Below are 14,869 nucleotides of genomic sequence, written 5' to 3'. Positions count from 1 at the left end.
ACTCAAGTGCTTTGGAGGAGAGACGGGCGTCAGAAACAAAAGCTATATATTGCGACGTCTTACGGCAGTAGTAGCCACACTTTCAAAATTTCTTGCGAAATTTTCTAGTTATTATTATTCTTCTTATAGTCAAACCACTACTCCTCCCAGAGCGTTGCCAGCACATGCGCAAAAATTACATCGAAACGTGCGGTTTGCGCGGGAATCGTGAGGTATGACTTTTCTAAGAGATTCGCCCGTACGTTTTCCCGAAAAATGCAAAAAACATAAAAAAAATTTCACGAAACGTTCGTAGAGGGTGGCGCACCAATTAACAGAGTGAGAAGAAGCGACAGAAACTGTTAAAAAAATAAAACGTATTTTGTCTTTACTCCCACAATGTTCACTCTTCATACACCATTGTTGGATAGAAACGTTGGAAATCTTGTCTTCTGTCATAAACTGCGGTCGATAGGAATCCAACAGACTCAGACGTCTTGAAATCGGACTGAATGTGAGAGCAAGTCCACCTCGCTCTGCCATCCGCCGCCATGTTAAATCTCCCTCCAAAGCCACGTCTCCCCTGAAGCTCGTACCTGATTTGTAAATCGCCCGTACAGACACATGTTTTATCGTACAGACTCGCCAGTCACAGTATCTGTTCATCAGGTCTTCCTAACGCTCAATATGCGATATCGAAGCAATAGTGGCTTTTAAAGTACCATTTTTTTAAAATAGTTTGAAAGGAGTTCCACAGTATTTAGGTCTATTAAGCTCAGTGTAAGGAAGTCCCTTTGAAGTCATCACCATGGCAACCTTTGATCTAACGACCCACAGGTGTTCTCGTTAGAGCAGTTTAACAGACACACAGACACTTACACACGCACACACAACACAGATGACTTCTGTCTCTCTGTCTGTTTGTCTCACACACACAGACACACAGACACACACACAAACAAACAAACACATACACAAACAAACAAACACACACACACACAAACAGACACACAAACACACACACACAAACAGACACATACACACACACACAGACACACACAAAGACGTTTACGTGTGTTTTATATTGTGTAGTTGTCAACACTGATCATTAATAAGGTCATATGATATTTCATATACGTTTGTGTGTGTTCAGGACGTTCAGTAGTTTATTTCCTTAAGTCCACAGTCCAGTCTGCCTCTAATCAGTCTGCTGGCGCTCACTTGGTCACCATGACGACGGCAGCACACAGGTGCTTCATATCAGCCAATCAGTTTAACACACAAACCAACTCAAGTGCTTTGGAGGAGAGACGGGCGTCAGAAACAAAAGCTATATATTGCGAGGTCTTACGGCAGTAGTAGCCACACTTTCAAAATTTCTTGCGAAATTTTCTAGTTTTGTTATATTGTTAAACAAAATCTAACAATATGACAACACACTGTCCCCAAGGATGCGTGGTTTAATCATGTATGAGGCCTTGACTCTCTCTGTGTGTATGCGAGTGTGTTTGTTCACATGAGAGTTTATGAGTGAGAGTCGGAGACTGCTTGTGTCTGCCGGGTGCGCACATGTGTGTTTATGTGCGTGTAATGCAGGTCTTTATGAATAACTTGATTTTGTAGAAGACACTTTCACACATTTGCACATGTCAGTCTTGCAGGATAATTGCCACACTGCTACCAGACTCTGTGGAATATATTCTGACCTCAAGTTTGTTTGTGTTTGCAAATCTTAGTGTATACATGTATTTATGTGAAAGTGTGTGTGCATGCATCTCTGAAATCACATGTGAATACCTCTGTAATTATTTGGTGTGTGTGTGTGTGTGTGTGTGTGTGTGTGTGTGTGTGTGTGTGTGTGTGTGATTAAGCTGCATGGGTCCGCAGCTCGGCAGCTCCTCTGTAATGGGGTCCAGTGGGAGCCTGTGCGAGAGAGACTACCTCGTTCTGCATGTGTACATGCGTGACCTGGCTGACATGCACGTGCCAGCCTCATTCTCCGGCTTGCACATTCACGCACGCACCAACAATCATGTCTATTTCTGAAGTCACAACATAGCCTTCCGTGACTCAATGTGGGGGGAAACTAAAAGTGTCAACAACTCAAGAGTAAACAATCTAAACCTGATTATACGGGGCCACCTTAGAGAGAGCGAATGGATTCTCTAAAAAAAACTATCACTACAACCCCCAAACCCACCCACCTTCTGTTGGGCATTCATTTGAGCATAGCACCCATTAACCACCACTTCATCTGGAGAATCACCTTTTCCAGAACATCATCTCCCTCTCTCCCCTTTGTAACTATTTATTCCTTCAACCTGTGACCCTATGACTGTTTCACGTGCTCACTAACTCACACTCTAAGTAGTCGCACATGACCTTGATGTTTAGCAATGTTCTACCTCAGCCTCTCATCGAGCCCTGCCGCCCAGGCTATATAGGTATTTATAGTCGTCTCTCTAGCCAAATGGCCTTATAGCCATAGCAGTCTAGTACACAGCCATCTAAACCTCATTATACCTTTGTCACAACAGTGAGGCCAAATGGAGGCTCTCATAGCCGGTTGATGGAGAGGGTGTGCTTAAAAGCACCCAGGTGTGTCATATAGCGTAGTGCATGGCATGTCTCATAGAGTAGAATGAGGAAGGGCACTAGTAGGCAGAATGGTTCAACCAAAGGTCAATGTACTGAGAATCAATAAGGGAGGACAGGTGCTGAAAGCTGGTGCTGAAAGCAGGGACAAATTATATTGTTAGATATAAGCTCCCCCCTATGACATTACAGTGTAAGGGGTTCTTATAAACAAAAATAAAATCAATTGTTACTGTGATAACCATCAAAGCAATATGCATCTCATCAGAAGCCCTCAAAGTAAATCAGCATACGGCAAGCAATATGTCATTTAACAAAATGTGAAACAGACAAAACTTGTCTGTGGAAGGTGAGCTTTATGTTTCATATGGGGCAGAAAGATTATTAAAAAAATGTCTGAAAATAACACACTCTGCAGGTCTACAGTGGCCAGTCTCAGTTTGTAGCTTTTAACAATGACAACAATGTAACACAAAAGGAGAAAACAAACAGAGCAGGTATTTTTGGCGAGCCATCAGTCTTCTCCTTGTCTGTCTCTCCTGTGGGATCCACCATCAGCTACACAGCACTCTCTCTCTCTAGCTCTCTCTCTCTCTCATATACACAGCAGTGTGTGTGTGTATTACATTTATTTGACTGGCAGCGAACAGAGAGAAAAGGGAGAAAGGAGGAGATCTAGGGGAAGGAAAAGGGGTAGTGGTTAGGGATGAAAACATGTGGAAGAGAGGGAGGGGAAGAGAGGGAGGGGCGGGATAAGGGAATTCCCTTAGCAGTTGTTATTGATTCCGGTGTTTACGGGCGAATAGTTTAGTGCCGTTTACAAAACAGAACAGATGCAGCCAGTGAGCAAAAAGGTAAACAATTGCTGTGTGGCGGGCTGCCAAATCCCCAGTCTGATGTATTAAACTCGCGGTGAAGAGCATTTCCCCTTTGGCTGCACTTATTGCCACTTCATTTCCTCTTCGCTCACACACACACACACATACACACACACACACACACACACACACATTCTCCTTCTTGTGTCTCTCTTTCTCTCTTGTTCCCTCGTTTATCTGAGAGAGAAAAAAAGGAGAAGGGCGTAAGGCTCTTTTTGCCGTCTGGCTATTTTCTGTCCTTCTCTGACCCAGGAGGCCCAGTTCTTCCAAACAGAGCCATTAGTAGGGGGAATTGCATGTGTCTGACATGGCCGAAAACCAATTAGACACTTTCTACCAAATGATGCCCAAGTCTTTGGGGAATGGGCAATCATGCAATAATTCAGCCACTGATTTAATTTCTCTCCAGCACAGTATCTCTCTCTCTCTCTCTCTCTCTCTCTCTCTCTCTCTCTCTCTCTCTCTCTCTCTCTCTCTCTCTCTCTCTCTCTCTCACACTCACTCACTCATCCCTTGTCCCTCATTTTCCTCTCTTTTGCTCATTCTGTCTCTCTAAATCAGACCATGAGCGGGCTGGTCTGCATCTCTCTTACCACACAACCAGACTGGCCTGCAGTCTCTTATCATGCAATCACAATATGTTCAGACGAGCTATCTGTGTTTGTGCTGATGTGTGTGTTGTACAACACCCCCTACAGGTGATGTCAGCATTTGGTTTCATTAAATACACATTATATGCACATAATACACATTAAAAACTGGGAACTTCAGAAGGCAATGCCAGTTTAGCATGACTTGAACAATGGAAATTAAACCTGCCTTACATATTTCATACAAACCATAAAACTGAATTATAAAGATTTAAAAAGTTTAAAAAGTGCAAAGTAATTTGTTTGTATATTTGTTTTTGTTAACCAAAACCTAGCGCTTACATTCCCCATAAGGTTTGTGCACCTCTTCATTCTCATTTTGGGGCTGTGCTCTTGGGTTGAACGCTATGGCTGCAGAGCACTTTTGTGTGTTTCTTTTTTGCATGTGTTCTCTGTGTATCCTTGCTGTCTCGTGTGTTCATTGGGTGTCAAGCAGGGTCTTGTGGGTGCCTTGGGGTACGTCTGTGTGTGTATGTGGGAAGGCTATGAGCCCCTTTAGACCGCCCGCTAGGCCCTGTGACAGCTGGGGTCTTCTTCGTCAGTTGCGGCCCACTGCTCACTCAGACAGCATTATTATGGGAAGCCTCCTGCTGCGATTCCCCAATACACACTCTGACATGTGCACACACATACATGAACACACCAAACCGCACAAGCCCTGGTCTCTTGTGGCCCTTTCCCTGGGTGCTGTCCAACCAGGCCACAGCAGGGGCCACCTGCCCTTCACAGAAGGGGAAAGTTGCAATATTTGATATCTCAATTAGGTTGCCTTAAAAAGGAGGTAGAGTGGTGAAAGTGGTGTATATATGTATGTTTATGTGTCCTCTTCTGTGGGTGTTTGTGTATCTTGTTCTCTTTCCAGTGGCAGTGAGATAGGGGTTCATACTTGTATGGCTTCCTCAACGTACTTAAACAGGGCTGCCGGGATGAAGAGCAGGGAGAAGTGTATTGTCTTGATGGGAGCATTTCATTAAAACCAACTTGTTTAGTACCCTTGTTTGCATTATTGTTTTCATGCCCTTGGCGAATTATACTGACTCTTCATCACAAAGTGCTGGCTGCTCTCAATAAGCCAGCCATTTTTGTCTGTGCTTTCTCAATAGAAGGTGCCCGGAAAATGTTCATATCCTTGAGCTTTTCAAGAGTGATACACAAAAGCCATTGTGACCACTCGGAGGAAATGGGAAAAAAATGAATTGCATGCATAATACACATTCTCAAGGGCCATGAAACATATTTTTCTGTGTGATTTCATTGGAGCCACGATTCAGAGAAAATGAACACTGACACACACTCACACATTACACGACCAGAGAGTAAAGTCCCCGGTCTTCTCATTAAGATTAGTAAACAACAAAGTGCTCTGTGCAGTAACTTTCTTAAACAAGGCCTTGTCATTGTCTGCAAGGACAATAAAAAGGCAGCAACATACAGTAAAAACTAATCATCCATAAACTGAAAGCATCACATATACACACATGCTTACTTGTACGAAGACACACACAAACCCACCTACCAAGCCCATAATTACATGGCAGCATGCGAGTGCACGTCCCTGGCTGACAGTGTATATAAACTCAGGCAGAGATATGATCTAGTGAGGAGCTGCTCTTAATAAATATTAACAAACGCCATTCCCAAGCAGCCTCAATCCCCACAAGCAGCTCCAATGCCAGTCAGAGCCTCAGCCTCGCTATCTAGCGTCACGACAGAACCTCTCTCCCCACTGAATAGGCTGCGCTGCATTCTCTAAGAAAGAGTTCAAAGAGCCAGAAAGGGCGAGGAGGGTGGGGTGCGGTGGCAGTGAATGTGTTTGCTATGTATGTTCAAACTCAATCCTTTTTTTTTTTTTTTATCTATTGGGAGCTGCCGACGTCCTCATATGGGGAAATTAGTGAAAGTGGAATTCAAATCAGCGCTATCAGAATGGGGTTGCACAGTGTTTGAACAACCTCAACTTCACCCCTGTGGTCGACTGTTAGGGAATACATTGTATGAGTGTATGCAGACAAGCTGGAATGAAAGCTTTTGATGTCCTACAAAAACATGGATGTCCTATTCATATGTATGGAAATTACTGAAGCCATATGGTAATTTAATGATGTATTTTTAAAAGGGAGGTAATAAATGACTCTTGATCACACATTTTTCCTGGTAAGACTGCAATTAGTACATACGTACACACACACACACACACACACACACACACACACACACACACACACACACACACGCACACACACACACGCACACACACACACGCACACACACACACACCAGCACACATACACCAGCATCAACTCAAAAACAGATGGGCAGACAGTCATGTTCACATGACATATGCTAAAAGGTGATTGAAAACACAAATTAGCACATGTATCCAACTTCATAGACAAACAAACACACATGCACACATCAGGGCAAAAATAAAAAGGAAAAAGGAAAAATGATAACTTTATCTCAAGGTTTTGCTAATTCTGGTCATGAATATTTGCATTAATTTGAGCAATAACTAAGTGAAACGTGTGTAATTGTCTTTATGGACAAATGTTATCTGTCTGCGACATTTATTTTGGAAAATCATGAAGGTAGAGACTTTACATGAAGGCTTAAAAGTAGGAAAAAACTGTAACTGATGCATGCACACACACACACACACACACACACACACACACACACACACACACACACACACACACACACACACACACGCACACACGCACACAAATACAGAGGCATGCACATGTAGACTTGGCTCTCTCCCTCCCCTGTAGACTCAGTGAGGTGTGTTAGTAAGGTTTAAAGCCTGTATTGTTCCTGACCAGCCAACCTGTCTAGCACACAGTCTCACTGCTCAGCCCATTACACTGGAAAAACTGCAGGAAAATGGGAAAAGACAAGAGAAGAAAAAAGGACGGCTATTGGACACTGGAGAGATGGACTGGAAGGAAGGAAAAGGGAGGCAAAAAGAAGAAAAGGGTGATATGTCTGGGTACAATGTCAGAGCCTACCTTTGAGTCAGTGGGGTTAAAAGAGAAAGCAGATCTCGCCGTGAACGCTGTTAAATGGTTCAGTGGTTTGACAGTGGCTGATGCTACAGACAGCGCCGCTCCCCCGGGAGCCTACACAGTCTCCCAGGCATGGCTCTTATCAAAATATACCTACCGCCTGCCTCTACTGCAGAAATAAACAATAACACAGCGGGGAAGGAGGGGAGAGATCTAAGGAGTCATAGGATGCTTATGAAAATAGAATCACTTTTTTCTACGACTGTCATAATTGTCTTGACAATTATGGGCGTAGCATACAGTATAGACAGTAAAGTGTGAAAGCAGATTATGCATTAATGTTTAAGCTTTGGCTCTGAAGGAGCCACGGGCGTTAGGGTGGTGGATATGTGGGTTCTTGAGCTTTTCGGGGAGGGAGGGGACTTTAAAACATGAACAACACAAAAATGTAATCCCAGTTGTAGCCCTGAAAGCGGTGTTGCAGCTGATAGTCAAACTCTCACAAACACACACACACAAACACACACACACACACACACACACACACACACACACACACACACACACACACACACACACGTAAAACCAGCACAGGCAAAACTGCTCCATTTTACCATCATTACACAGCACGGGTCCCCCGCTCCCTTTGGAGCCGTGTTCTGCCTCCGGTGCTACATTTGACGGTTTGTTGAGCGGCACGTAGGTGTGTAGCCTCCGCCGCGTTACGTGATCAAACAGCCCAACTGACGCATGGCCAATTATCCTGGCTGCCTCCTCTCATCTCACATTTAAGGAGAGGGAAAGTAAAAAACAGAGAGGAAGATGGAAAGAGAGAGATGGAGGGAGGGAGAGAGGGAGAAAAAGACGCAAGGCTGCTGGTGTGTTTATCGAAGAATGGCAGATGTAAAAGCACTCTCCTCCTTGTTCCGCAGGGAAGTTGACATGTGCACCATATTTGAAAAAGTAAACAATGGCTCACACACTTTACTTTTTTTATTGTGAATCTTTACCCTCAGCAAGCCGTAAATAGGCCAATATAAAACAAACAGAGAGAATATGGGGGGAATTAAGTATCAAAAGTGACACAACGCGTGAAGGCCTTTACTCTTCTCTTGTCTCATAACATCACTGCCTGTTTCATGACGGCAACACATTCTGCCTTAGTGACAAATATCAAAACTACTTCACCATATTTTTTTCTCTCAAATAGCCATCAACATGTCTGACAAGGTTGAACCTTGCTCTTACTACTGAACCAACTCTTTATTTGCCTGTATCTCTGCTCATAAGTAAGAGGAAGGTTAAGATGAATCAATTACCCTTCTTCACTGGGAGGTCATGAGATTGAATAAAGGTGCTGCAGCTATTTTGCACTTGTTCTGTTTTAATTAACTTAATTTAGATTTCTTTTTTCACGGCATTATTGTAAAGAGGACATCAGAGCTATGTTTTTAACGCAATTCAAACCATCTTCCAAGATGAAAGTGCATATTGCCTGAGGCTCAAGGTGAAGGAGGAAATTAACTGTGGTTTAAAGATACTGTCAGACCTTGGATATGGCTCGGACCTCTCTTGGGATCCAGGCTCATCACAGTCATAGACAAACCGTGTGGTGAATAGTGTTGAGAAGTAGTTTCAAAAGAAGCCTTGGCCCTGGAAATGCTACTCTTCTCTTTTTGTTGGTTAAGAGGAAAGTGAGGCAGACGGGAGAGAGGGCAGTAAAAAGAAAGCAATTACAAGGGGAACAGCAGTTACTGACAATTGCTCAAAGAGGCCTTGGATGTGGCTCAGATCACTACACAATACAGTTGGAAAGTAAGAGAAAAGTAAAAATGGAGAGGAAGGAGAGAGAAAATCGTTAGCCTGTATTGGGTAACAATAAGAAGCAGTAGAAGTGGAAAGAAGGCAGAAATGGAAGGACAAACTGCTGTTTACAGCTACATTATCCACTTAGGACTGGGAGAGAGAGGCATGAATGAGCAGAAAGAGTAAAATAGCTATCAGCTTAAAACAAATATTTAGAAAGAGACACTTACCGACAGTTGCCCGTGATCTGGCTGAATATTTCTTGATCTTGCTACCGAGCGTGGTGTTGTCCCTCAGGGCCGTCTCACATTCTCTCTCCATCAGGGAGGTCAGTTCTCGTGCCACAGTGTTGAGGTAGGCCCTATTAAGGAAACCCAGGATGGTGTGTGGTTCAGCTAGTCTAGAAAGAACATGGAGCTCCTCTGTTAGGGCTTGGGTCAGAGCCGGCACCACGCGGCGGAAGCCTTTCGCCAGTCTGTCAAAGCCGGTCTCACCGCCTGGGCTTGAGCTCAGGGCAGAGAGCAGAAGAACCACCACGGATTGGCTTCTCAGACACTGGATCATTAAAATCAAAATGATATACCACTGTAAAATCACTGGTAGATACTTTATGATGCAGCAAGTTGACAATGTGGATCTGGAAGACACTAATACACTCCCTATCGTATGTTTAAACACAGATTTGGAAACAAATGGAAAATTACAGAACTTTTCCTCAGATTTTGTATTACTGCATTTTCACAGTTGTATCATACCTGGTAATGTGTGAGGGCGTCCGACTCAGGGTAAAGAAAGAACAGCTGTTGCAGACTGTGGACCCGCTCAGCAACGGAAATATGTCTGGGCCCAGGATGATCTGGGCATCGGGAAGACAGCCGGTCCAGCAGGTGGCGGCGAAGATGGAGACGCACATCATCCCAGGCCTCTTGGATCTTAAGGAAATAATAAAAGGAAGAAAAGTGTAAAAAATAACTGATAATAAACAGCAACACATTGAGTGGTTATAAAAGTATAGCCTAAGCCGGGAGGTACGTCTTCATAAGGAGTCAGTTATGCTGATTCACTTTAAATTTTAAACACAATACTCACAAGCTTAATTCGACTAACTCCTGCTATAAGCGTCTGCTCAACTTCTCGATGCATTTTTATGCAGAACGAGTACTGTGTTTCAGAGCAGAAACATTTAAAATGACCAATAACGCCTTAAATGTATATTAATATGGGGTACTGTTTTAAGATGGACATTAAAAAGTCAAAATTCATTCTTTCATTCCATGTACAGTATATTACCTCGAATGAAGCGTCATCTCGGACTTGATGAACCAAGAGGATGGCGGAGGCAGTCAGAGAGGAGGGGGAGGACGAAGAAGAAGGGGAACAGGGAAAGCAGATACCACACTGGGCAGACAAATTTAGCAGTAGTTGAAGTGTCACCTCCTCTCTCCCCGCCTCTTCAGATCTCAGGTACTGTTTCTGAGTGGAGCAGAGGGGGGATGCCGATGTTAATAGCATCAAACGGATTAAGTCAGAACATTAATGTTCTCATATAAAAGCAATGAAAATATCCAGGGTTGTTTTCTTACAAAGGTCGTATTAATAACAGAGAGGGGGAATCAACGGATAGCCAAATGTTAGGAACAGAATATGCAATTAATTGGGAAACTAGGGATTTACAGCAATATCAGCTCAGATTGATGAAATCCGTATTAGCGACCCAACCATTTGACTTATTATCTGTGAAATACTTAAAATAAATGTTATGATCAACAGCACCAGTCAGTCTCTATTACCAGCGCTCTGAAGAAGTCCATGAGCTCGTGATGTCCTGTGGTAACAGGTCGTAAACTGTTGTTCGCTTTGATGTTGAACCACTGCAGGCACTCTGAAGGGCTCAGTGGACGCTCCCGAGAGTCTCCCATTTTGGCCTGGAGCTCTTTTAGCTGCCGTTCAATGCTGCGGGAAAGGAACATACACTGTGTAAGTCTCAGAGCTAAGGACAAATCAGCATACATTATTGTACTTTGAGAAGAAAAGTGAGGAACCAATTCTGACAACAACAGAAAGGTGACATTTAAAATCTAATTTAGTCTAAACTTTATTCGTTTTTACTGGTTTGGATTAGAAGTGGTCGAGCTGATGTTCCTCCTAACCAACACACAGCAAACATGTTCCTGTTAATTTAAACTCTTCCCTCACCCAGTTGTGATTGAAGAAAGTGTTTGACTGTCAAGACCAGTACTTTATTTTGAAAGTGGAATTTCGAGGGAAGTACACCCCAGTCATTCAAGCATAAAAGCTTCTGCACTACAGACACACTGGAACAATACACTCACAAACTGCCACATTACAGTTATACAAACACACAAGCACCACATCATCACGTTTGGCCCTCCCTCACTCTCATTCAGTGTCCAAGAGAAGACAGATACAGAAGCATCAACAGTAATGAACACAGACATCGATATATCAGTGTGTGAGTGTGTGCTAAGCATCTGGTGTGAAGTGGCGTTACAGGCATCGGCAGGCATCTGAGACAGACGCTTCTTGCCGCCTCACGTCTTACTATTCGCCTTGATACACACACACACACACACACACACACACACACACACACACACACACACACACACACACACACACACACACACACATCTCTTTTGATTTTACCAGGCTGCATCAGGTATTCCGTTTCCCCTTTAATATGACAGATTAGAAATGACATGTTTGGGCTCGACAAGTTTAGTCATTTCCATGCAAATCAATGCATATATATTGGGGCATGTAAGACTGTGAGTATGACTATGTGGTATGTGTGTGGTGTGTGTGTGTGTGTGTGTGTGTGTATGTGTGTGTGTGTGTGTGTGTGTGTGTGTGTGTGTGTGTGTGTGTGTGTGTGTGTGTGTGTCTGTGCGTGTGGTGTGGTGTGTGTGTGTGTATGTAAACATGCTGTTGTTGTGACGGCTGCTATTGTGTTTGTGTGTGACTGTGTGTTGGTTTGGCTGGATGTGTGTGTGCTTAGACTAAACTTAGGGCTGAATTTATAAATCAGACAATTGTGACTGATCAACAAAAACTGATTAAGAAAGAAAGACTACACATCTGATAATCAAATAATGGTAAATGGTTGGGTTTGTTTGAAAAAATGCAAAATGCACTTTTTCCGACAGTGAATATGCTTCATGATTAATAAAATGTCACAATAAAAAAAAAATAGATATTGATAATATTAATTAGCTGCAGAAGTTTTGTCCTCCACATCGTGTGCGTCTGTGCGCGTGTGTGTGTGTGTGTGTGTGTGTGTGTGTGTGTGTGTGTGTGTGTGTGTGTGTGTGTGTGTGTGTGTGTGTGTGTAAGCATACATGATTCTGAGCCAAAGTGCCATTTCAGATAGCTCATCCCCTACCGCAGGTCTATAAACTGCCTCCTGCCTGCTTCTGGGCCATGAATGCATCCAGATGTCTTACAATGGCAACACATTAAATAACCGTTCAATCTGACACACTTTCGTTTCAGAGGGGGAAAACGCAAGGAGAATAAAATGTTATAGACTGTTACAAACCGCTATCCTCTAGGTTGAACACTTCCTAATGCTATCATTCTCTCTCTCACTTTCTCTTCTTCTTTATGCAGGCCAGATGATGCATCTCACTTTACACTCTTGCCACCAACTTGCTGACTAACAGACACCTTGCCTACTAGGTGGGTGTGTTTTGGAGTGAACTTCCAAACCTCTTCTTAAAATAGGCCTTTATTGTGTCTTTTTTACGTGTGTGTGTGTGTGTGTGTGTGTGTGTGTGTGTGTGTGTGTGCGTGTGTGTGTGTGTGTGTGTGTGTGTGTGTGTGTGTGTGTGTGTTACTGTTCATGTTCCTGCGTTCTTATGAACATTGTCTGGGAAAGACATAGCCTAAACTTGTGAAAGACTGTAAGAGTGCAGAAACTGTGTATGCTTGCCCAAAGCACACTAGCTGTAAAACACAGCTTCAACAAGACCAAATCATAGCCAGCATGGCTCACGATTGCTGATGGCACTGGTTTTTTTTTCTCAAAATTAATAGACACCACTTTAAACAACACAAAAGATCGTTTAGATGCCGTTTTGTTTGTGTGACCTCTGACTTTTCTTTCACTAAGGAGAATATAGAGTTGACTTTCATAGAAAATGTACTTCTGGATACAGTTTACACAAAACAACACTTCCATTTATGTAATCACTCAGGGCAGGCCAAATACAAAGAGAAGAATATATACCTTTAAGAAAATGCAATAGTAAGAAATGGTCCAAATTAAATGTTTTGCATAGATTACTGTCACAGGCTATGTCTTGCAATGAAACCCTGCTGTAGATTAATTGACAGAACAAAGCATTGTATGTGTGTTTATAGTACATCATAAACAAGGATATTCATTCTGGGCTCCACCCCAGGACTTCACATAGACAGCAGGTTTCAAATGGGCTTCCATCTGTACAGCTCAGTTTTCACCTACTCTCTGAAGTTCATTAAAGCAAGGTCGGGTGATGTATTTTAGCAGCACTGTTTGTCATATTTGTTGAAATTCAATCTATTAATCAAGTGCTCTGACCAAAAAAAAAAAAAAACCCAGTATATGTGGCTGTCGTAAGACTGAAACAAGCCCATCCAATCATATCATGCCTCTACCTGCCTTCCTGCATGACACACACTTTGCCAGAGCACATATGGAATGTCATTATAGTCCTCCAAAAACTGCTAGCTTGACAGTTATGAGTACCAACAATAGCCATGTTTGTTGTTTACGTTCATTATGACAGTTTTGGGGGAGTGGCTTTGGAAGGAGGTCTAACTCACGAGCTGTCAGTGTTGTGGATTTGGCGACTTTCTCTCTAGATTTAGCAACTTTTGGAGCGAGTGTTGATAAACTTCCATTGGAAAAGAGTTGACAACACAAAGTGGTTTTTCTCAAATGGATATTTTTGGGGATCAAGCTCTCTCTTGCTGATTTCTGCAATGTTAACTACCCATGCTTTAAAAGCGGAACATGTAAGTAGACTAAACTATATGAACAAGGTGGGATTGATCTTTTGATTTAGCTTGATAACATAATTGAGGTTTTTAATTAAAAAATAAGCTTCCGAGAGAATCCACCTTTATCGGGAGTGGGACTCCTCGAGTCATTTAGATCAGTCTCTGACACTCAATTTTGCCAATCGTGGACCTGAAAGATTGTTGACTTGAATGCCATAGAAAGCTGTAGACTAAGACAGAAAGGAGGCCAGAAGGAATGGCTTTTGGGCTTTATTCTCTAGTTCCACTCCCCATCATCTCACTCTTGCCTTCGCTCAACAAAACAATGTACTCTAATGGCTACACCAACAACACTTGCCTGTGCAGAACCATTCTTAGGCCTTCCCTCCACAGTTTTTCTCATTCTATTTCCCCTATTTCTTTTCTCTTTCCTCAACACTCTTACTTTCCTAATTTCCTTTTCCTTACTCTCGCCTTTCAATTACCCCTCCTTAGGGCCTTGTGTTGTAAGTTATAAAGTCAATGTGGATGGTCTGTGTCAAGAAGTCCATCCAGCTCTCGACAATGTTGTGACCTTTTGCCCGCTGGTGTAAAAGCTACCTGCAGCCTAATCAACTTGGCAGGATTAGCTCTGAACCTGATGACTTCCACTGCCAGTAGCTCAGACACCAAGGAAAAAGACAGAAAGTGAATGAGAGAAGAGGAAAATGGGTAGAAAACAGAAGAGTCACAGAAAATAAGACCATTCAACTATCTGAGTTAAGATGACAATGGACGAACCTGTAATGGCAAAAACGTCGAAACACAACTCAACAAAGGACACGGAAAATGAGAAAAGAAGCAGAAGAAACTGGGAGGAAGGGATTCTTCAGGCCTCTTGACAAACATGTCAATCATTTCACCCTAACTGACACACGCACGCACACACACACACACACACACACACACA

General features: G+C 42.9%; 1 protein-coding gene across 7 annotated transcripts in view; it reads right to left on the bottom strand.

The window, feature by feature from the left end:
• Window positions 1–14,869, bottom strand: part of kiaa0825 (KIAA0825 ortholog) — a 120,669-nt gene that overhangs the window by 98,242 nt on the left and 7,558 nt on the right. For all 7 annotated transcript variants that reach the window (XM_068605334.1, XM_068605336.1, XM_068605339.1 and 4 more), the window contains exons 3-6: window positions 10,707–10,869; window positions 10,207–10,389; window positions 9,672–9,848; window positions 9,147–9,471 (exon numbers count right to left, since the gene is read on the bottom strand). In XM_068605334.1, the coding sequence (XP_068461435.1) occupies window positions 9,147–9,471; window positions 9,672–9,848; window positions 10,207–10,389; window positions 10,707–10,869 (848 nt within the window). The remainder of the gene's footprint in view (window positions 1–9,146; window positions 9,472–9,671; window positions 9,849–10,206; window positions 10,390–10,706; window positions 10,870–14,869) is intronic.

The sequence above is a fragment of the Clinocottus analis genome, unplaced genomic scaffold, assembly GCF_023055335.1.
Source record: "Clinocottus analis isolate CAN_PGR_092001 unplaced genomic scaffold, fCliAna1.0.p SCAF_7, whole genome shotgun sequence".
Classification (NCBI taxonomy): domain Eukaryota; kingdom Metazoa; phylum Chordata; class Actinopteri; order Perciformes; family Cottidae; genus Clinocottus; species Clinocottus analis.
The sequence above is the reverse complement of the archived record's forward strand: the minus strand, read 5'-3'. Positions and strand labels throughout refer to the sequence as shown.